Below are 23,739 nucleotides of genomic sequence, written 5' to 3'. Positions count from 1 at the left end.
GCAAGGATCTGTACTGGGACTGGTGCTATTTAACATATTTTTAAATGATCTGATAATTGGAATAACAGGTGAGGTGATTATATTTGCAGATGAAACAAAACTATTCAAAGTTGTCAAAACACATGCGGACTGTGAAAAATTACACGAAGACCTTAGGAAACTGGAAGACTAGGCATCCAAATAGCAGTTGAAATTTAATGTGGACAAATGCATAGTGATGCACATTGGGAAGAATAATCTGAATCATTGATGCTAGGGTCCATCTTAGGAGTCAGCACTCAAAAACAAGATCTATGTGTCATTGTAGACGATACACTGAAATCTTCTGCCCAGTGTGCAGCAGCGGCCAAAAAAGCAAACAAGATATTAGGTATTATTAGGAAAGGGATGGTAAATAAGACCAAGAATATTATAATGCCTCTGTATCACTCCATGGTGCAACCTCACCTTGAGTACTGTGTTCAGTTCTGGTTGCTGTATCTCAAAAAAAGATATAGCGGAATTAAGAAAAGGTTCAAAGAAGAGCAACCCAAATGTTAAAGGGGATGGAACTCCTTTCATATGAGGAACGGCTAAAGAGGTTATGGCTATTCAGCTTGGAAAAGAGAGGGCTCTGTGGTAAAAGTGAATCAATTTTTCACTCTTTCAAAAAGTACAAAGACCAGGAGACACTCAATGAAATTACATGTAAATAAAATAGGAGGAAATGTTTTTTCACTCAAAGAATATTTGAGCTCTGGAACTGGTTGCCGGAGGATGTGGTAACAACAGTTAGCGAATCTAGGCTTAAAGAAGTTTTGGACAAGTTTCTGGAGGAAAAACTCATAGTCTGCTATAGAGATAGACATTGAGGAAGCCACTGCCTGCCCTGGGATTGGTAGCATGGAATCTTGCTATTTTTGGGGTTTCTGACAGGTACCTGAGACCTGGATTGGCCACTGTTGGAAGCAGGATACCGGGCTAGATGGGCTATTGGTCTGACCCAGTATGGCTGTACTTATGTTCATTAGCTGCGGTCCATGTGTACAGAGGCTATTTTGCTTGGAGGTAAAATAGGGTCTTTCATTATTTAAATTATTATATTCTGGCTTGGATATTGTGGGTTTAGCAAAGGTGTGAAGACTGCAAGCTCTGACAATCCTCAGTGGCCCTCACTGGTTCAAATTCACACAACTGAACTTGGTTTCAGCTTTGGCTGAAACTATGTGATGCGATGTGTTTTGGCTGCTGTTTAGGTTTTTGACCAAAACTGAAAAAAGCAGTTTCTGTTGGCCTCTTCATGTTATAGCCAACCTGATCAAATGATCTCAGATAATGTGAGGAACTATTCAAGAAAGCAAAATGGGATGGTGAAGACACGTGAAAAGCTAAGCTGCATTGGAGGAGCACACCAACAGAAGGGAACCACCCAGCACAACACTTGATGTCAGAAGACTGAAAGCATCTCTGCCAATATTCATCAAATTATATAAACCCTGTGTTTCAAAGATGTATCAGGAAAATTGCAATAGAAGAGGTGAGTTTCTAGGTTATGATGTGACATATCAGCAAAAGATTTGCCTTTGTTGGGACTGTTGGCAGTTAGGTATCTGTGTTCAAAAGGTTGCACTATACTCATACCTGGTGGGCATTGTTGTACCTCTTTGTCATTGCAATTATGTAGACCTATCAGTGTCTCAACAGCTTTACAAAGACAGCACAGAGACAAAGATAGCACATAGTGAGCACAGGAGCTGCTGAGAAGCAGTGAGACTCTCAAACCTGTGGGCACACCTCTCAGTACATTACTAAGTATGCCCTGTTGGATAACAACCATCAATGCTAGACAGGGTCAGCAACTATGTGCAAAAAAGCCCTGTCCACAGTGTCTGCCCCTCAAAGCCACCTCAGTGAATTGTTTGTGAGACATTTACAGTAGAAAGTTGTGCATAGCTGGAAGAAGGGAAAAAGGTGGAGTTGTTACAGATGTTAATTTATGCTGATGTCACCCAACGGCTCATTGTTATATTTCACTGTTTTCCTATTTCCCGTTTGGCTTCACCTTTATTCTGTGCACCAGCTGCATTAACTGTATCTTTGTTTCTAACTCTGAAACTTTTGTCTTCAGAGAACATCTGTTACAATTAACTCTTTGCTTCAGATACTTCTTGGTTTCCTGGCAGGTGTGATCATAGAAGGGCACGCCATTGTCAACACCAGTACTGTGAAGTCTATGTTGTCTTTGGTGATCAATCTAGGTTGCACTTCTTTAGAAGAGATTTGCAATGCTATGACACAGAGTTCAGTGCTCACATTCACCAGTCATTACTGTCTGGACCCAGCCTCCTACTAGTATAAAAGGTTTGACCTATCATTCAAGGTATTTTTTGTGCTGAAGTGGCTGTCTTCCTCCCCTCTGATGCCTGTTTTTATGATTTCGGTGTTAATCAATATTTTGTGGCGATCACTTTTTCTGGGTCAATAACTACCCAGGTAAATGGCTTTGAAAACGGTTCTCATATTAGCAAAAAGCTTTAGCATAGCACCATGTAATGCATAAAACTGTCCTCCTATTTTATGTGTTATTGTAAAGTTGTGATATACTTCCGAAGTTAAGGCCAGTGTTGACAATACAGGGAAAAAACACTTTTTTCCAATAAATATCACAGGAATGTTGTGAAAATTTGATTTTTTTTTCATTTGATTTAATGTTTTTGACTTCTTAACTTAGTATATTTTTGTATGTCCTATTTGTGTGCTATCTCCCTGAGGTTTGATAAACAAACAAGTGCTGAAGAGTGCTAAATTAATATATTCTGTTGCGTCTTTCCCTGAGGTCATAAGTGAATGAACAATAGCATTTCTAGGTTGAAATGAATTTAATTAAAAATGAACTTTGTTAACCTAGTGTAAGTTATCTGTAACACTCAGACATATATTAGGAATAATAAGTTCACAAATTTTGCTTGAGGGGGGAATAAACATTGCTATTATAATATGTTGGTAGTTTATCATACAAGTTATTAATGTAGTCCTACTAAAGTGAAAGTTGGGGGATAACTGTATTTTATGCATTTTGTATGAATTGTTTATTTTGTGTTTGCTTACCTTGAAAATGTGTGTCAACATATCTAGATTTGCCAGTATGCCCCAGTCCTTCCTGTAGAACCACAATCTCGTAGGAAATCATACTGGGATCCTATATTTATTCATCCTGCAGTTTTGCATAGTGCTACAATTAACACCAGTACAGGTAATTTGTTTAAGCCATTGGGCACTTAATCCTATACCAGTGCTGTAGACATGAATTATCCCAGTTTACATATACCCCGATTTGTGTGACAAAGGCCAAGAAGATGTTGAGGAAGACCACTGGGATACTTCCCTTCCATGAAGATTCTGCCACAAAGTCCATTAGGGGATCACAAGATTCTTGGTACTATGGCATCTGTGGAAACCAGATTGAAAAGGATCCAAGCACCTCCCACTACAGCCACCACCACCACACTCCTCTACAGTATTCTGTTTTTATCAAATTTTCCCAAAAAGAGATTGGAAATGGGCTGAAATGATCTAAGGAGAGTTTCTTTAATACAAACAAACGCTCTTTTAAGCATATTAATCTGGGCAGTATCTCATAGAAGCCCTACAAATCTCAGGGGCCATGAATCCAAATGCAACTAGAGGCCTTCATGGCTTGATAGACAATATTTTAATCATCTGAGACTTCCTTGTAGGTTGATGTTGTCCCTACACCACTGTTATTGAATCTGTTGCGAAGTAATTTACTGTAATTTTGAATATGACGAAATTAGTTTTTAATCTAGATTAGAGTGGTGCATTTTTAGACATGCCTTTCAACCGACATTTAGCAACTGCAAACAGTACCTGAGATTGATTTTATGTGGCCTGATTTTTTGTGTGTGTAAAAATGACACAGATAGCAGCGTGGAATCATTATAGATAGAAATTCCATGTGTGTAGGGAAGGAGTATTCTTGTAGGGTTGTACTACCGTCTGCCGGGACAGAATGAACAGATGGATGAAGAATTGTTTAGAGAGATTATGAAAGCTGGCAAATTGGGCAATGCTATAATAATAGGTGATTTCAATACCCCGATTTTGACTGGATAAATGTTACATCAGGGAGTGCCAGGGCGATACAATTTCTAGATGTAATAACTGCTTATTGGAGCCAGCTGGTCCAGGAGCCAATGAGAAGGGAAGCCATTTTGGATCTGGTCCTTAGTGGCATACAGGGCATACTGCGAAAGGTGGCAGTGTTGGGTTCCCTGGGAAACAGTGATCATAACATGATGAACCCACAAAAGAAATTTACTGTAGCTGCATTTAATTTTCAAAATGGTGACTATAATAAAATGAGGAAAATAGTTTAAAAGAATCTAAAAGGATTGACTGCAAAGGTTAGGGCACTCAATCAGGCATGGACAGTATTCAAAAATACCATCTTGGAAGCCCAGTCCAGATGCATTCCACATATTTGTAAAGATGAAAAGAAGAGAAAACGACAGCCAGCATGGTTAAAAGGTGAAATAAAAGAGGCCATTACAACCAAAATATTTTTCTTCAAACAATGAAAAAAGGACCCAAGCAAAGAAAATAAGAAACAACATAACACTGGCAAATCAGATGCAAAACATTAATAAAGAAGGCTAAAAGAGAATACGAAGAGAAATGTTGCAGAGTCTAAAACTCACAGTAACCACTTTTTCAGGTGCATCAGAAGCAGAAAGCCTGCGAGGGAATCCGTGGTACCGTTTGATCACGAAGGAACAAAAGGGGTACTCAAGGAGGACAAGGCCATAGCGGAGACTCTGAATGAATTCTTTGCTTCTGTCTTTACGGAATAAGATTTAAGAGATCTGCCTGTACAGGAAATGGTTTTCAAGGGTGATGATGCAGAGGAATTGAAAGAAATGTCGGTGAACCTGGAAGATGTACTGAGACAAATTGACAAATTAAAGAGTAGTAAATCACCTGGACCGGATGGCATACATCCAAGGGTATTCAAAAAACTGAAGTGTGAAATTCCTGATCTGCTGTTAGTAATATGTAAACTGTTGTTAAAATTGTCCATAGTACCTGAAGATTGTAGGGTGGCCAATGTGATGCCGATTTTTTTAAAGGGTTCTAGGTGTGATCCAGGAAATTATAGACCGGTAAGCCTGACGTCGGTGCCATGCAAAATAGTGGAAACTATTATAAAGAATAAAATTATAGAACACTTAGGGGATCATTTTGAAGGCACTTAGACTTACAAAGTTTCATAGGTTACTATGCAACTTTGTAAGTCTAAGTGCTTTGAAAATACACCTCCACGACAAACATGGTTTAATGGGACAGAGTCAGCATGGGTTCAGCCAAGGGAAGTCTTGCCTCACCAACTTCCTTCATTTCTTTGAAGGTGTGAATAAACATATGGGTAAAGGTGAACCAGTTGATGTAGTGTATTTAGATTTTCAGAAGGCTTTTGATGAAGTTCCTCATGAGAGACTCCTGAGAAAATTAGAGTCACGGGATAGGAGGCAAGGTTCTGTTGTGGATTAGGAATTGGTTATTGGACAGAAAACAGAGTAGGGTTAAATGGTCATTTCTCTCAGTGAAGGAGGGTGAACAGTGGAGTGCCGCAGGGATCTATACTGGGACCTGTACTATTTAACATATTTATAATTGATATGGAAATTGGAACGACGAGTGAGGTGATCAAATTTGCAGATGATACAAACTTGTTCAAGGTTGTTAAAACACTTGCGGACTGTGAAATATTGCAGGAAGACGTTAGGAAATTGGAAGACTGGGCATCCAAATGGCAGATGAAATTTAATGTTGACTGATATGTTGAAAACGTTTTTATAAAATTGCCCTCTCAGTATGTAAAATTTTAAAAAATCACTATAAGGGAGGGGGTTGTGACAGCTTGTTTTAGCTGCTGGACCAGATTTTCCTCCCATCCTGTATCTCTAGGAAAAAAGCTGTGTAATTCAAGTATTATGTAAAGTAGGCTTTGCTCCTGTTGCCCTTTTCTGTCTACCCTAAGTTGTAATCTGGCCGCCTTCAAATCCGGGCTAAAGGCCTACCTGTTTGATGCTGCTTTTAATTCCTAACTTGTCACCTGCTCGTAACCTTATCTTGTCTTCCTCTCTTCAATAGTCCCTTTTCCCTATGTGTCCTATCTGTCTGTCCTACCCTTATCCCTTATTTGTCCTGTCTGTCTGTCCTGATTTAGATTGTAAGCTCTTTTGAGCAGGAATTGTCTTTTCTTCATGTTCAATTGTGAAGCGCTGCATACGACTGGTAGCGCTATAGAAATGATTTGTAGTAGTAGTAGTAATGTGGACAAATGCAACGTGATGCACATTGGAAAGAATAATCCAAATCATAGTTACCTGATGCTGGGGTCTACCTTAGGAGTCAGCACTTAAGAAAAATATCTGAGTGTCATTGTAGATAATACGCTGAAATCTTCTGCTCAGTGTGCAGCAGTGGCCAAAAAAGCAAACAAGATGCTAGGAATTATTAGGAAAGGGATGGGGAATAAGACCGAAAATACTATATTGCCTTTGTATCGCTCCATGGTGCGTCCGCACCTTGAGTATTGCATTCAGTTCTGGTTGCCGTATCTCAAAAAAGATATAGCGGAATTAGAAAAGGTTCAAAGAAGAGCGACTAAAATGAAAAAGGGGATAGAACTCCTCTCGTATGAGGAAAGGCTAAAGAGGTTAGAGCTCTTCAGCTTGGAAAAGAGACGGATGAGGTCGAGATATGATTTGAGGTCTACAAAATCCTGAGTGGTGTAGAACGAGTAGAAGTAAATCGATTTTTTACTCATTTCAAAAGGACAAAGACTAGGGGACACTCGAGGAAGTTACTTGGAAATACTTTTAAAACAAATAGGAGACAATATTTTTTCACTCAACGAATAATTAAGCTTTGGAACTCTTTTCCGGAGGTTGTGGTAGCAGCAGTTAGCGTATCTGGGTTTAACATAGGTTTGGACAAATTCCTTGAGGAAAAGTCCATGGTCTGCTATTGAAACATACACGGGGAGCAACTGCTTGCCCTGGGATTTGTAGTATGGAGTGTTGCCACGATTTGGTTTTCTGACAGGTACTTGTGACCTAGCTTGGCCACTGTTTGTGAAACATTATACTGTGCTAGACGGACCATTGTTTTGACCCAGTATGGCTACTCTTATGTTCTAAGTGCACAAACGTCTTGATGAAATTGTGATGTTGTAAGCCACCAAAAACTTTCTGGATTGTGTGGAGTATTAAATGATGTAAGCAAAGAAATATCCACAGTGGAATATGTAGAAGATACATGTGGTTGATAGATCCCCTGAATGTGAAACTGACAAGGAATGACAAGCTGTATGACAGCTTCTGGAAAAATAAACTTTCATGTACCTGTGTTGACCTGTTCATATTTTAGATGTTTTTCATTCTAAAATGGATTCTTCTACCACATGTAATTGATATGTAAACATTCATTTCACTTGTGTTTTAAAATGGGATCTATGTTGGCAAATCCTGTTTAAGTTCAAGTCCAGGTTTTTCGTCCTATCTAAAATCTTCCTCTGCATATAGTAGTGGAGAAGAGGAAGAGATTAGAAATTATTATTATTATGTAGTTTTAAATTGCAAAATATTTATAAGGCACAGGAAGTTACTGTGTAATGAAGTTTTGCAGGTTTGGCAGGTTTTACCATTGTTTTTTTTTAATTAAAAGATCCATTGGTATGCAAATTGATACTAACTAATCATGCATTTCCAAGTTCCAGTTCCTGGCTTTCCCTAGGTAAGAGTTTTGTAACAAACACTAGCTACCAAATAAGACCACCATCTGTACACATTTCCCTCAAGGCTTCCTAACGACATGCACTTATGCACAGAGAAACAAATGAATGTGCATTTACAAAATATACATTAGAGCTGGTATGAAAACTTGTAGTCTATGTTCTGTTATTATATTGTATGTCGAGATGTATCAAATCAGTCTCTGAAACTTCATCATTTATTGTGTAGCAGATTTTGTGGAAAATCTGCATTTATGGATAGAAGCATAATTTAACCATGAGAAAGCCTAAAGCTTAATAGGTGCCTAAAACATTAAACTTTACTTCACTGTGACAAATGAAGGATTTTCTAGTTTTGCTTTTTATCTCTGACAGACAAACAGCAGAAAGGTGAATTTGCTATAGAGGGATACACCGTCAAAATGAATAATATGCTCAGGAAGGATGCAAAGAAAGATTGCTGTTTTGAAATCTCTGCTCCTGATAAGCGCATCTATCAGGTTAGACTTTTTATATTTGTCTTAAAATTACTATGATTAAGATAGTACTTTCCTGTTTCACTGACAGAAGCATCTCATTTAAACAGTTGTTATGAATATATTCGCACAGTTATTTCACATGTTTGGAAATATGTAATCTATCTATTTAGATATATCTGTAGTCATATGAAGATGTGTATAGTGTATGTAAATTCACATACATTTTTACTCTGGTTTAATGAAGCAGTATCCTTCTAATACATATTAGCAAGGCTGTGACACCCTAAAAAATTTGCTTTTAGAAGTTAGAACAGCAATATCTATGTACTAATTACATATTTGCATTGGTTAAGGGTTTGCAACAAACTCAATGGGAAACACATATCAGCTGAGCAATTCTGAGATCAATCAGCTAGACATCAATATGGAACATACGTTTATAAGTTTAAATATCTGAGATTGCAGTGAAGCCAGTTAATTAAGTTGTCAGGTAGTATGTTGGAATCTGACAAGAACATTTTTAAGAAAACTGTACCCAGCAGTCTAAAGAAATTCATGGGTGTCTTCTAATTGTCAAGGGCAAATTTCGTTCATCAGTCCCAGCTTTGACATTGATGAAGAGAGCGGGTTTTTTTCTGCACAGCTGCCAGCTGCATGATCAGAGTTTCAAATCCATCATCCTCTACTTCAATTACATAAATTTGTCAAAATTAACTGTACATTATAAGAAGCATCCTTGCAAGAAAAGTATCAGAAGACATAAAAAGAATTACTAATGGTTACCTGAAAGGAAGACAAGAATATTATATTTTTGTGCTGTTAAAGGCCATTTGTTTACTTTTGTTTTCAACAGTTTGCAGCTGCTACCCCTAAAGAAGCAGAGGACTGGGTACAGCAAATAAAATTTGTATTGCAAGGTAAGAACACTCACGTAACATACTTTATAAAAAGAATGGCAAGCAGTATGGTATCTATACCTGATATGAATATAGCATCGAAATTTGAGTATTTCATTAGTGTCTGATATTTATAGATAGTTTCTGCACGTTCATCTGTTTTACCTTGAAAAGCAACATTTAACTGTGATGTGTTTAATCATTTGCATTAACTTAGAAAGATAAACATGATATGTTTCAAATATATGTAGGAACTATAACCTCCTTTTACAGATCTGTATTCATGCATTCCAAACTGCAAGGATTTTGTGGTACTGCACAAAGTCTTATACTTAACACTTGTTTACCTGTTCATTCTTGCTATCTGTCCCAAGGTTATTTTAAAGCAAGCATTCAAACTAACTTTTTTAAATGGTGTTCGATAGACCTGGAATCTGATACTATTCCAGAGGACTATGAAGAAAAGGAACTAGGCAGTGGTTCTGGGCGAGTCGGTGCATACCCTCCTCCAATCAGCACTGAGCCAATAGATGACATTTATGAAGAACTTCCAGGTATGTTACAAGTTGTCTATTAAAACAAATGTTATTGTACAGTCTATTTCCATTAAGAATAGGTCTTTAAGTTATGGAGCCATAGGTAATGAAGAATACTTCCCAATGCAGAGGTTTTGAGAAGGATATCTGAATGTGATGAAAACTCCCTTAATCTACAGTGATAGGCAGCCAGCATCATTTCTTCATTAATGGTTTAAATCAGTGTGTATGTGTATCTATCTATCTATCTATCTATCTATGTATCTAGAGAGAGAGAGAAAACAGATAATTAGAGGGGGAATACATCTAACAGAATAGCATTATGAATTTTAATGTGTCCCTTCTTTTTTGTGGAAAATACATCTATTCTTTCAATAGTACAGTTTAAGATTTAGATTTTGCAGTCTTTGTTTTTTCTTTCTTTATTTTACACTGATGTAAGTTTATAATATCTAAACTATATGTACTGTTATGGGAATCAGTACAATAAAATTCATTTTTAACATTTAAAAAAAGCAGCATTTATCAGGGGCTTTGTCTCTGTCTGTGTCTCTGGGAAAACCCTTTGATAGGCTAAATATATTGCCCTTTGACTTGTTACTGTTTTGCTTGAATCCATTTTAATCATATAGTTGAGGTCTCATGAACTGGTTTCTCCACAAGTATGCCTTTAATATTTTCTTTGTGAATGTGGTATGTACAACAACTAACATTCCCAGTCTGTACACATTCAGCATGCTATCAGCTTCTGCTTGATATATGACCTGGCAATTATGGTAATACTACAGCATATTGCCTTGGACCGACTACAGTACTGCTGGAAACAAAGTCACTGAAAGTATGAGAGTCATTTTCTTTCATGTTCTGCAACATTAATCTAATTACAGCATGGGTTTAGAGTTCATATTTTTCAAATGTGGCCAGTGCCAGTTTAGTAAATTAAAATATATCTTTTGACAGTTGGTGTCCTAATGTGCTAAAATAGGAATTAACAAAGAAAAAAAGGGTTTGTGTGAAAATACACAATATTTGTAAATTATCTGAAATCAGTAGATGTTTGAATCCTTGTTAGGACTGGATTCATACTTCTGTTGTATTTCATGCATTTATTAGATGTAGAACTTCATTGATATTACTACTACTACTAATACAGTATTATTATTATTTATTTATTTGTTACATTTGTATCCCACATTTTCCCACCTATTTGCAAGCTCAATGTGGCTTACATAGTACCGTAGAGGTATTCGCCAGTCCAGTAAAGAAACAAATACAGGTGGTATTATGGTTAAGTAAGGGACATATGTTTCAGTTACAATGGGAATCAAGGAGAGGAACGATTATTTAGTGTCCAGTACAAGCTTTGGTTATGTTGTGTTGCAGAGTACAGGCATTTATGTTGGGTTGGCGGGGTATGCCTTTTTGAACAGGTAGGTCTTTAATGATTTCTTGAAGTTTAGGTGATCGTAGGTTGTCTTCACAACTTTTGGCAGTGTGTTCCATAATTGTGTGCTTGTCTAGGGGAAGCTGGACGCACAGGTTGTTTTGTATTTAATTTTTTAGCAGTTTGGATAGTGGAGGTTTAGGTATGTTCGGATGATCTGGTTAATGTTTCTGAGTGGTAGGTCTATAAGCTCTGTCATGTATCCTTGGACTTGGCCATAGATAATTTAAATTAACTAGAGACTCGTTCTAATAATGATTTATAGACATTTCATCTAAACAGGATCTCAATGCTCTTTACCATTGCAGAATTTGAGCAGCTATAGCTATCTCCAGAATGGACAGTTAACAACCAATCTTTGGTATCTGGACCATATTGTAGCTTCTAATGGGCAAGATAGTACTATCATTGTACTTGATCAGTTGACTGAGAGAGAAGGAAGGAATTGGGAGAAAGAAAACAATGAGAGACAGAAAGGAAGACTTGGGCAGGGAGCGATCCCCTTGATCCCTCCCCCCACCCCATGAACCTCTAGTCAAGTTTAAGACTTACCCTGGAGATGATCACTGGTAGTCTAGTGTGATGGGGCTGGAGCAGTTCCATTCTGTTCCCACCTCGCCTGTCTATATAAGAGGCTCACCCCCTAAGGGTAACACTGGCTCCTAGGGAGTGAGCCTCTTATTTAAGTTTTATTCTCAATCTGTGATAAAGAATTTACCAGGTGTCTCCATGGACACCAGAACACAAGTCCTCACATATCCACCCACATCCCAAGGAACTAAATGAATCACTGGTTACCATTCATTATTGTGGTGATTTAGCTAATAGGTTTTAGATCTCATGCCTATGAACTGTTCTATAGCGTCTCAATACTTTTCAGTCCCAGACAACATAGCAACAGGATCCCAAGCAGAGTTAAAATCTACTCTAACAATCCAGCCATACTCAACATCTCCCACAACATTGACACAGTACCTCAAACTACCCACACAGTACATAGGAAAATGCCACGACACAGACAGCACCTAATAAATATTTCAACTTTCCATACTAACCAAGATTCCTACTTACCACTACCAATACATAAATGCAAGGTCAGTTGTTAATAAGGCTGACATCATTAGAGATTGGATAGAAGAGTCACAATTTGGTATAGCTTTAATAACTGAGGCATGGTTACATTCTCCAGATAACCTGACTCTTCACAGAATCTGGCCTCCAGGCTACAAAATTCAACATCTCTCTAGAAACAAGAAAAAAGGAGGAGGAATAGCCAATATCTACAAATCCTTCTTTAATGTCAATCCAATTCTAAGACTGGAATCTCCCAATCAAGAAGCAATCTCATGTAACATTTTAGACAAATCATTATCCAAACATATCAATTTTCTACTACTATATCACCCACCAGGAAACTGGAATAAAGTGGAAGAGATATCACTGAATTCATATCCAACACATGTGTCAATTCAGACAATGTAATATTAGTGGGAGACACTAACTTACATCCGGACAAACAATGATCCCAGTACCAAAGCTTCTTAAATTTCCTTAATACCTGGAATTTTTACATTCCTTACTCATTTACCAACTCCCAATCACATAACAAAGGTCACCAACTTGACATTCTAGCTCATAGATTCACAGAATTCACCAACTTTCAAATATCTGAAGTCTCATGGTTGCCAACACCTTGGTCAGACCATTTTAAATTAAATTTCACACTTAATTGGAAAGAAAATAACTTGAATACATCTATAAAAAACAAAGTCTACTTTCAAAATAAGAGGCAAAATTAACAGAAGAATTTTGGTCCAGTATTCCATTAGACACACTCCTCACATCTTCACTCAGTAATGATTTTTTTTTATTTATTTATAAGAATTCAAATTTACAAGCAATAAAATAACTTGGCAGAAATACAGAGAAAGTAATACACAAGAATTATTTCAATCAGGTAATTCTATACTCTTCCTTAGACCACAAAATAGGGAGTGTGAAACAAGACAAGGAGAAACAGTACACAGAAAAAAAAACATGGTATTAACCTGATTATCCCCAGTTATTATTTATCTGAATCATTATACCACATTGATTGTCTGGTTGGCTTCTTCAAACCCCAAACGGTGTATATTCAATTTATTTCGTTGGAAACATACTTATTGTCCAATATTAGTAGAAATAATACAACTAATTTTATTTTTTCTCTTTTAAACCCAGAATTATTTAACAATGCGAGCACGAGTCTCTAATCCAATTCCCACTGATTAAGGTAATCCCAGTTTCACAGGCTTCACTCCTTTTGAATTAATATTGCTAAGTAATAATTTATATTACTAAAAGGAATCATTACAAAGGAAAATAACAAAATTTTCAGGAAATATTTCTGAGGAAATCTTTAGGAGTCATACCCGGAACTCTGGGAAAACAACAATCTCAGTATTAATAATCTGTAATAATATTCGTTTTGTTCAAATTTCTGGTCTATTATAATTTTCAAAATCTTTACCTTTTCCTACTCCTGTAGAACTTCATTTGCTGTATCAATTTTTCTTTCTCAATGGGTTTGATTTAGGTTATCCATGTAGCTCACTAATAAGATTATATCTGAAGCAAAGTTATTTACTACCACCATTAGGTCCTGGAACGCCTTCCAGATGATATTCAATGTAACCTCCACGGGAGCCAAAAACTCCAAGCTGATAGCTCTTACAGGTTTAGGAGTGGCACTGCTGACTCGGATTCAGCTATAAACGACTTCCATGTCAGCATGGACTCCTAACACTCCTCCACTCCTTTGGACATGGTGGTTAAGTGATTCGGGAGCGATGAAGTTGTTTCCAGGTCCAAGAGCGTTGATGCTCCTTCATTGGCGCTAATCAAAAGACTCACCAACCCAGTCATCTGTGGGCAGCTTGTCGCGCAACTGTCCCACACTTGCTGGACAGGGGACAAAACTCTGGCCATCGGTGGCTGACCCCCGATTGTCCCCTTCCTCACAGTTAAGGTAACTGTAGTTGCAGAGAGTAAATTTCAAGTAAACAAATACAGAACTTCAGAGGACAGCTGGGCCGTTGAGCATACGAGCTTCAGGTAGCCATCTTTCCACTCTCCCTAGTTTGGGACAGTCTTTGTCTGGTTTCTCCTCAGAGGCCTGTGTGATATGGGTATCCCTTCAGCATAGCCCTCTGAGTCATTGAAACACAGAAGCCCTTCCACCACTGCAACGTGGTGTCTCTCGGAGGGGGTCACTCAGTAATGATTTTAAGTACACTTGGGACAACCTTTGTACAACTGTGCTTAATGATATAGCACCAATGAAAACAAAATTCAGACTTACCAAGAAAATCTCATCCTGGTTCTGAGAGGACATCCTTAACGCAAAAAAAAAAAAAAAAACTTCAGATACCTAGAAAGATTATGGTCAAAAGCAAAAACCAAAATGAATTGGAAAAATTGGAGTGAATCATTAAGAGAGTACAAAAATAAAATTTAAAAAGCCCAAACATCTCACTATGCCAAATACATTGGCCAATTCTCTCTAAATACTTGGAACCTCTATGCCCTAGTTAACAATGTACTAAACACACAACCCCTAACTATTGGTAATGAATCAGCTCCTTCTGCTGACCAACTAGCAAATTCGTTTGAACATAAAATTGTCAAAATCAGGAATAACCTGAAAGGTTATACAAGTCCAGTCACAAATCTTTTCAATATACTTACCTCATCTTCCAATTGCCTTCCTGCAGACAGAATATGGATTTCCTTCTCCAAACCAACATTAGACTCAGTCAAGCAATACTTACTAAAATATGCATCCTCTCAATGTATACTTGACCCATGTCCCAGCTACCTCTTAAAATCAGCTCTTGAACAGTTACTATAATGTTTGCAATCAAATATAACATTCTATATCATGGAATTTTTCATTCAAAAAATGGAAAAATAATCCTAACCCCTATTCCCAAAAATCCACAATCCAGTTTGAATGTAGTTTAAAACTACAGGCCTGTAGCCTCTATCCCACTATTAGTTAAAGTAATGGAAGGCCTATTTACTCAACAATTCATGGACTACCTTAACTCTTTCTCAATATTACATGCCTGCCAATCAGGTTTCAGGTTCTCTTACGGCACCAAAACAGTCATAACCACACTTATTGCAGACTTCAGAAAAGAGCTAAGAAAAGGCGGAAAGATCATTGTCTTACAATTTGACATGTCCAGCGCTTTCAATACAGTGGCCCATGGCATTCTACTCAATCTGTTAGATTATATTAGTATATCCGGCAATGTTCATCAGTGGTTCAAGGGATTTCTCATCTTTAGATTCTACCAAATAAAATAATCAGGCCTCATCTCAGCTCCCTGGTCCCCTAATTTTGGAGTGCCAGAAGCTCTTCTCTCCTCCCCCGTTCTGTTTAATATAATATAATGATGGTACCCCTACAGTGGGGGAAATAAGTAGTTGATCCCTTGCTGATTTTGTAAGTTTGCCCACTGACAAAGACATGAGCAGCCCATAATTGAAGGGTAGGTTATTGGTAACAGTGAGAGATAGCACATCACAAATTAAATCCGGAAAATCACATTGTGGAAAGTATATGAATTTATTTGCATTCTGCAGAGGGAAATAAGTATTTAATCCCTCTGGCAAACAAGACCTAATACTTGGTGGCAAAACCCTTGTTGGCAAGCACAGCGGTCAGACGTCTTCTGTAGTTGATGATGAGGTTTGCACACATGTCAGGAGGAATTTTGGTCCACTCCTCTTTGCAGATCATCTCTAAATCATTAAGAGTTCTGGGCTGTCGCTTGGCAACTCGCAGCTTCAGCTCCCTCCATAAGTTTTCAATGGGATTAAGGTCTGGTGACTGGCTAGGCCACTCCATGACCCTAATGTGCTTCTTCCTGAGCCACTCCTTTGTTGCCTTGGCTGTATGTTTTGGGTCATTGTCGTGCTGGAAGACCCAGCCACGACCCATTTTTAAGGCCCTGGCGGAGGGAAGGAGGTTGTCACTCAGAATTGTACGGTACATGGCCCCATCCATTCTCCCATTGATGCGGTGAAGTAGTCCTGTGCCCTTAGCAGAGAAACACCCCCAAAACATAACATTTCCACCTCCATGCTTGACAGTGGGGACGGTGTTCTTTGGGTCATAGGCAGCATTTCTCTTCCTCCAAACACGGCGAGTTGAGTTCATGCCAAAGAGCTCAATTTTTGTCTCATCTGACCACAGCACCTTCTCCCAATCACTCTCGGCATCATCCAGGTGTTCACTGGCAAACTTCAGACGGGCCGTCACATGTGCCTTCCGGAGCAGGGGGACCTTGCGGGCACTGCAGGATTGCAATCCGTTATGTCGTAATGTGTTACCAATGGTTTTCGTGGTGACAGTGGTCCCAGCTGCCTTGAGATCATTGACAAGTTCCCCCCTTGTAGTTGTAGGCTGATTTCTAACCTTCCTCATGATCAAGGATACCCCACGAGGTGAGATTTTGCGTGGAGCCCCAGATCTTTGTCGATTGACAGTCATTTTGTACTTCTTCCATTTTCTTACTATGGCACCAACAGTTGTCTCCTTCTCGCCCAGCGTCTTACTGATGGTTTTGTAGCCATTCCAGCCTTGTGCAGGTGTATGATCTTGTCCCTGACATCCTTAGACAGCTCCTTGCTCTTGGCCATTTTGTAGAGGTTAGAGTCTGACTGATTCACTGAGTCTGTGGACAGGTGTCTTTCATACAGGTGACCATTGCCGACAGCTGTCTGTCATGCAGGTAACGAGTTGATTTGGAGCATCTACCTGGTCTGTAGGGGCCAGATCTCTTACTGGTTGGTGGGGGATCAAATACTTATTTCCCTCTGCAGAATGCAAATAAATTCATATACTTTCCACAATGTGATTTTCCGGATTTAATTTGTGATGTGCTATCTCTCACTGTTACCAATAACCTACCCTTCAATTATGGGCTGCTCATGTCTTTGTCAGTGGGCAAACTTACAAAATCAGCAAGGGATCAAATACTTATTTCCCCCACTGTAGGTTATCTACTTGAATCAAATGGTTTCGACTGATTCATGAATGCCATTGATGTAACAATCTATGTAACTTTTGACAATGATATTGAAGAAATCTTAACCAATATAAAATTATGCCTAGACCTAATGGAATCATGGGCAAACAATTTTAGCTGAAACTTAACAGAGAGAAAACCAAATTCTTAATACTAACAAACCCTCACCAACCAATTACTTCTTCTACTTTTACTATTGGTAACCAAATGTATCCACTGGAGCATGGTTTGAAAATCCTGGGAATAATAATAGATCATAAACTAAAGTGATATCAGGGAACTGTAATATAGTAAGCAAATACATGAGTATATAAGGAGGAAAATCCTCTAGAAGCACCTTTACCCACTGACATGGTGGGTAAAGGGCTAGGGCTTCTTCATCATCAGAAAAACCTCCTGGTGTTCTTAGCTTGCCTTCTTCTCAAAACATCAGAAAATATACACGCTACTTTACTGGGCTTAGTAACGGAGGAGCCCCAGAGAAGATTAAGGTCTCTTAAGCTAAGTTAAGTACCTCCTTCTATTTTTTCAACATCTGAAAAAGCCCAGTAAAGTAGCGTATATATTTTCTGATGTTTTGAGAAGAAGGCAAGCTAAGAACACCAGGAGGTTTTTCCGATGATGAAGAAGCCCTAGCCCTTTACCCGCCCTGTCAGTGGGTTAAAGGTGGTTCTAGAGGTTTTTCCTCCTTATATACTCATATTTGCTTACTATATTACTTCTTTCCAAGTTTTGGTTTTTTTTATTTTTATTATTTATTTATTTATTAATTTCATTAAATACAAAGATACAATCTTTGATAAGATACAGCCATAGGATATAATTACAAAAGAAAATCTTTCCAAATAATAATAATAACCTTAGTTACATTATAGTCCACAAAATCAATTGGGGATTCAAGATAGTTTAAAGAAAACCCATGGAAGTTGGGATTTAAACAATCATAAACCTTAGGATCGGCAGGAGGTTACCCCTTAATTATACAACCTTTCTTTATATGTACTTAACCCTTATCGACTTGTGCATCAAGGAACGTACGTAATTGTTCAGGCTCAAAGAAAATATATCTTTTATCATTCATAGTCAACATGCATTTACACGGAAAACGCAACTGGAACTTTGCCTTTATTGCCAGGGATTCTTGCTTCATCTCTAGAAATTTCTTTCTCCTCTGTTGAGACCAACGAGATATATCTGGAAAAATTGAAATTTTAGCACCCTTAAATTCTGGGTGTATATTCTTAAAGTAAAGTCTCAACAGAGTTTCTTTGTCTTGTAAAAAAACAAATGAGACAATTAAAGTAGCTCTGGCCTCAATGTTTTCATTCAATTGTTCCAAGATATTTGTTAAATCCATTGATTCAAGAGTCCTATCTGGAATTTCAGAAGCATTCTTACTCAATTTTGGCAAAGTTTTTAGGTAATATATTCTCAGAGTAGGTGGAAGGGCTTGATCTGAGAACTTATACACCTCTTTCATGAATTTCACAAACATATCTCTAAGCGTAGTAAATTGGTCTTTTGGAAAATTTAAAAGATGCAGATTTAAATTTCTTGAAAGATTTTCCAAGTTTTCAATCTTGCGATGTAGTACTATTCTATCTCCGAAAATTTGTGCTTGTTGATCCTGTAATTTAGCACTAGCAGTCTCAAGTTTAGTTTGTTTCACTGAAAGTCCTTCCATCTTATCTTTTAAAGTCTTTATTTGAGAGGAATTATTTAAAGATACAGAAATAAAAGCGTTACAGACCTTGTGCATAGCTTCTAGGGCCGTCCATATAGAATCCAAGGACACCTCTTGGGGTTTAATTAACGGTTGGATCGCAGAAGAGCAAAGGAAAGCTTCTTGTAGATTTACTGACCCAGTCGCGTCCTCCGTTACTTCCCCAGTTGCCTTCTCTGGTGCTCCTTGGTCACCCACTGCCTGCTCTGTTGTTTTTGCAAGTTTTGCTCCTTCCGACAGGGTTCGCCACCCCTTCGAGCTTCCAGCTTCGGGCCTCGGAACAGAAACCCCGTCGAGTTGCGGAGGCAGTGGGGTCAAAGGTCCCAACGGGCTGAGCGAAAGATTGCTCTCCTGGACAAGACTCTTCCCAGCCTCGTCAGCGGAAACGCCCGGAGTTGGGGTCGACACCAAATATGGGGAAATTGGTAACTGTCCAGGTAAGGAAGGGATCTGTTTAGGGAGAGGAGGTCCCCTAAGTTTACTCTTCCTTTTCAGCATAGTTATCGAAGAAAGAGAAAGTCGGCAGAATTATTTAGGAGCAGCCAACTTCCACATCCTGCTGTCCAAGTTTTTTTATTAAAATAATAATAGATCAACATCTCTCATTTGAACCACAAGTAACCAAGGGCCCCTTTTACCAAGCTGCGGAAAAAGGGGGCCTGTGCAGGCATCGGCGCGTGTATTTCATGCGCACCAAGGGCCCCTTTACTGCAGCAGGTAAAAGGGAAGTCTCTTTTTCCTGCAGGAAATGGCCATATGGCAAGTAAAGCACTTGCCACGCAGCCATTTTGGGGAGAGCCCTTACCGCCACCCATTGCGGTGGCGGAAAGGGTTCCCACGCTAACTCAGCGGTAACCAGGCAGAGAACAGCACTGCCCGATTACCGCTAGGTACACTCCGGCGCTAGTTCTGGATATGACGGTGCACTAGGGATGGGAAGTACTGCCGAGCAGCTGCGGTAGCCCAGCAGTACTTCCTGTTTAACGAGTGGTAAGCCCGTGTTGGACTTACCATCGCTTAGTAAAAGAGGCCCAAAATTAGTGTCTAATGTATTCAAATCATTATGGAAACTAAAAAGATTAAGACCTTATTTTCAAAACACAATTTTCAGATCATTAGCTCAATCCTTGGTACTATCAAAATTTCTACTCAAACTACTCTGGCTACCTATAAATTCACGCATTGCTTTCAAATTATGTGCATTCACCCACCAAATAATTTATGATTCATCCCCATCTTACATGCAGAATTTTATAGAGCTATCAACAAGCAATGCTAAAAAATCATCCAGACACTACTTCCCTCAATGTAATAAAATCAAATATAAAACTATCCACAATGCTAGATTTTCATACCAGAGTTCAACCAGATGAAACTCTTTGCCCAAACAACCCCGTCAAACTGAAGACTATCTCTTATTTCATAAACTATTGAAAACTCACTTGATAAGATCGACCTCTAACAATAGAAATAACTAACCCTCTAACTAAACTTAAAATAACAACAACTCTGTCTATATTCAGATTCTATCCTATGTATTACAAACATGTTATATGATCAGGATTTCATTTTATGCTGTTATTAGTAACTTTATATATATTTACATATCTGCTTTGCTCTATGTAATCAGAATGCCTTGTCAGTTCTACTTTTGTTACAGTGAGGCTTATTTTCGAAAGAGAAGGACGCCCATCTTTCGACACAAATTGGAAGATGGGCATCCTTCTCACAGGGTTGCCCAAATCGGCATAATCGAAAGCCGATTTTGGGCGCCCCCAACTGCTTTCTGTCGTGGGGTCAACCAAAGTTCCCGGGGGGGGGGGGGGGGGGGGTGTCAGAGGCATAGCGAAGGTGGGACTGGGGCGTGCCTAACACATGGGTGTCCTCAACCCATAATGGAAAAAAGAAGGGCATCCCTGATGAACACTTGGACGACTTTACCTGGTCCTTTTTTTCTTACGACCAAGCCACAAAAATGTGCCCTAAATGGCCAGATGACCTCCCCTTACTCCCCCAGTGGTCACTAACCTCCTCCCACCCTAAAAAAAAATTTTGAAAAATATTTTTTCCACCCTCTATGCCAGCCTGAAATATCATACCCAGCTGCATGACAGCAGTATGCAGGTCCCTGGAGCAGTTTTAGTGGAACTCGGCTTGGACTCAGCAGCTTGGCTGGACGTGCCCCTCAGGCTGGACTTAGAAACTTGGCTGGACACGCCCCTCAGGCTGGACTGCAGGTAAGTCTGGAGCTTGGGATTCTCAAGACGCTTTCTTTCAGCAGCAGCTTCTGGAGTATTCCACAGGGCTGGACAGGAGACAAGTAGGTGGCAGTATTCGCAGAGTGGGGTAGAAGGGTCAATAGCAGAAACTGGGTTTTCAGCGATCATAAGCTCCCGGACACGCTTTCTCTCTGCTGCCGCTTCAGGAAGTCTCTTCAAAGCTGGATCAGACAAAAGTGTTCCACGATGCTTATAAAGTGTCATGAAAGGATCAAAAACCATAATTAAACTGGAACCGAGCTTCACACGGGAAACAGGAGCTAAACCCGGGTGGTGACCCGGATTGCCAACAGGGGAAAGAGTCCTAGGCTGGAAGCCCAGCTGGTAGGATAATCTTGCCGAGCTCATGGCCTTTGCAATCTGTCAGGAACTCAAGGGTAGTCTGGAATCGTGAGCCCTTGGGCTGCTGACGAGGACCGGCAGCAGCAGGCAAAACCCTCCAACCAGGACTGGACCAACAGGACTGGAGTAGAAGCTGTAGGCAGGCGAGGCAGGAATAAGCAGAACAGGAATGGACTTGGCTTGGCAGGGACCAGGATCAGGAAACACAAGCAGGAATCAGGAACTAGCGTGACTGGAACAGGACTTCACCTGCGCTTGACCGCCGTTCCCTAGGGGTTGAGCCCCTAGGTGTGGGCGGCCTGCAGGACTTACTGGACCGAGAGGAGAAACAAGCTAGACTAGACAGGGTACAAGATACAGGGTCTCAAACAGGCAGGGAACAAACACAAGCTTGGCTAGAACAGGGTTCAAGGTACAGGGTCTCAAACAGGTAGGAAACAAACACAAGCTTGGCTAGAACAAGGTTCAAGGTACAGGGTCTCAAACAGACATGGATACATACACAAGCTTGACTTGAACAGTATAGAAGATACAAGGTCTCAAACAAACAGGATACAAACACAAGCTTGGCTAGAACAGGATAGAAGATACAGGGTCTCAAACAGGCAAGAAACACAGACTAGGAACATTAACTAAGAAACAAGGCAAGACAAGGCAGAAGTGCTAACTGCACAAACACCAACCTGGACCTTTGGCATTACAAAGACCAAGCAGAAAGTTTCCAGGTGGTTAATAAAGCCCATCAGCAGCTGAGGCTCAACTGCAGCAATCTCAAGGCAGCTAAGGGTGAGGCTAGCTGCCAAACTTCAAACCAAGTCTGGAAGGCTAGAATATCTGGACCGGACTGGAAAGAAAATCTGGAATTATAGGGAGATATCAAGACAGTCCATGGCAGCCACCGGCGAGCACAGCCAAGGAAAACAGTCACAATCATGACACACACCAAGGCTGTTGTCTGTCTTCTACCACCAGTTTGTCTTTGGCATGAATAGTTTCTCAGTAGGTACACCTGAATGCTCTGGCAGTGTATCATTCTCAGATACAAGGTTGCTCTGTGTCACTTCACCTGAATCGCCAACTTCATGAAGGTACTCTAGAATGCTCAACTACTCATCTGGAAGGCTTCTTTTGAATCTATTGAGTCGGCATCCACGAAACTCCTTATCTGGAAGTCACCTCAGCACATAATTAGTGAACTAGGGTATCTTACATAAGAGTTGCCATACTGGGTCAGTGAACTAAGGTATCCTACATAAGAGTTGCTATACTGGGTCTGAAAAAGGGTCCATTTAGCGTAATATCCTGTTTCCAATAGTAGCCAGTTCAGGTCATAAGTATTTAGCAGAGTCCCATAAAGTAGCAAGATTCCATGCAATTTAACCTCAAAGATAAACAGTGGCTTCCCCTAGGTCTTCCTTAATAATGGTTTACGGACTTTTCATCCAGGAATTTGTCCAAACTTTTTTTAAACCCAGCTACATTAACTGCTTTTACCACTTGCTCTAGTAATGAGTTCCAGAGCTTAACTGTACATTGAGTGAAAAATTATTTTTATCCTATTTGTTTTGCATGTAACTTCATGGAGTGTCTCCCAGAGTTTGTATTTTTTGATAGAGTACATAATTGATTTGTGTTTACCCATTCCACTCCATTCAGGATTTTATAGATCCCTGTTGTATCTCCCATCAGCTATCTCTTCTCCAGAGTGAAGAGCGCCAACCTCTGTAGCTTCATATGAAAGTCGTTCTATCCCATCAGTCATTTTGGTTACCCTTCTTTGTACCTTTTTCAGTTCTTCTACATCTTTTTTGAGATGCAGTGACCAGAATTTCACACATACTCAAGATGCGGTCTCACCTTGGAGCATTAAGAGGCATTATGAGATTCTCTGTTTTTGAGCAGAAAAATTCAATGTATTGTCCACAATGACCCCTAAATCCTTTTCCTTGGTGGTGACTCCTAATGTGTAACCCTAGCATCAAGTAGTTATAATTTGGATTATTCTTCTCAATATGCTTCACTTTGCACTTGTCCATAGTAAATTTCATCTGCTATTTGAATGACCAGTCTTCAATCCCATAAGGTCCTCCTGGAATTTCTCACAGTTCAAATGTGAGTTAATGACTTATATATATATATATATATATATATATATATATATATATATA

At 39.3% G+C, this 23,739-nt stretch overlaps 1 protein-coding gene across 1 annotated transcript in view; it reads left to right on the top strand.

Moving 5' to 3' along the window:
- SKAP2 (src kinase associated phosphoprotein 2) overlaps positions 1-23,739 on the top strand; it is a 479,896-nt gene that overhangs the window by 267,024 nt on the left and 189,133 nt on the right. Inside the window, exons 7-9 of the mRNA XM_030202306.1 lie at positions 8,171-8,295; positions 9,128-9,191; positions 9,596-9,724. Of these exons, the coding sequence (XP_030058166.1) occupies positions 8,171-8,295; positions 9,128-9,191; positions 9,596-9,724 (318 nt within the window). The remainder of the gene's footprint in view (positions 1-8,170; positions 8,296-9,127; positions 9,192-9,595; positions 9,725-23,739) is intronic.

The sequence above is a fragment of the Microcaecilia unicolor genome, chromosome 1, assembly GCF_901765095.1.
Source record: "Microcaecilia unicolor chromosome 1, aMicUni1.1, whole genome shotgun sequence".
In the NCBI taxonomy this organism is placed as follows: domain Eukaryota; kingdom Metazoa; phylum Chordata; class Amphibia; order Gymnophiona; family Siphonopidae; genus Microcaecilia; species Microcaecilia unicolor.
Note: the sequence above shows the minus strand (reverse complement) of the source record. Positions and strands in the feature narration are given on the sequence as shown.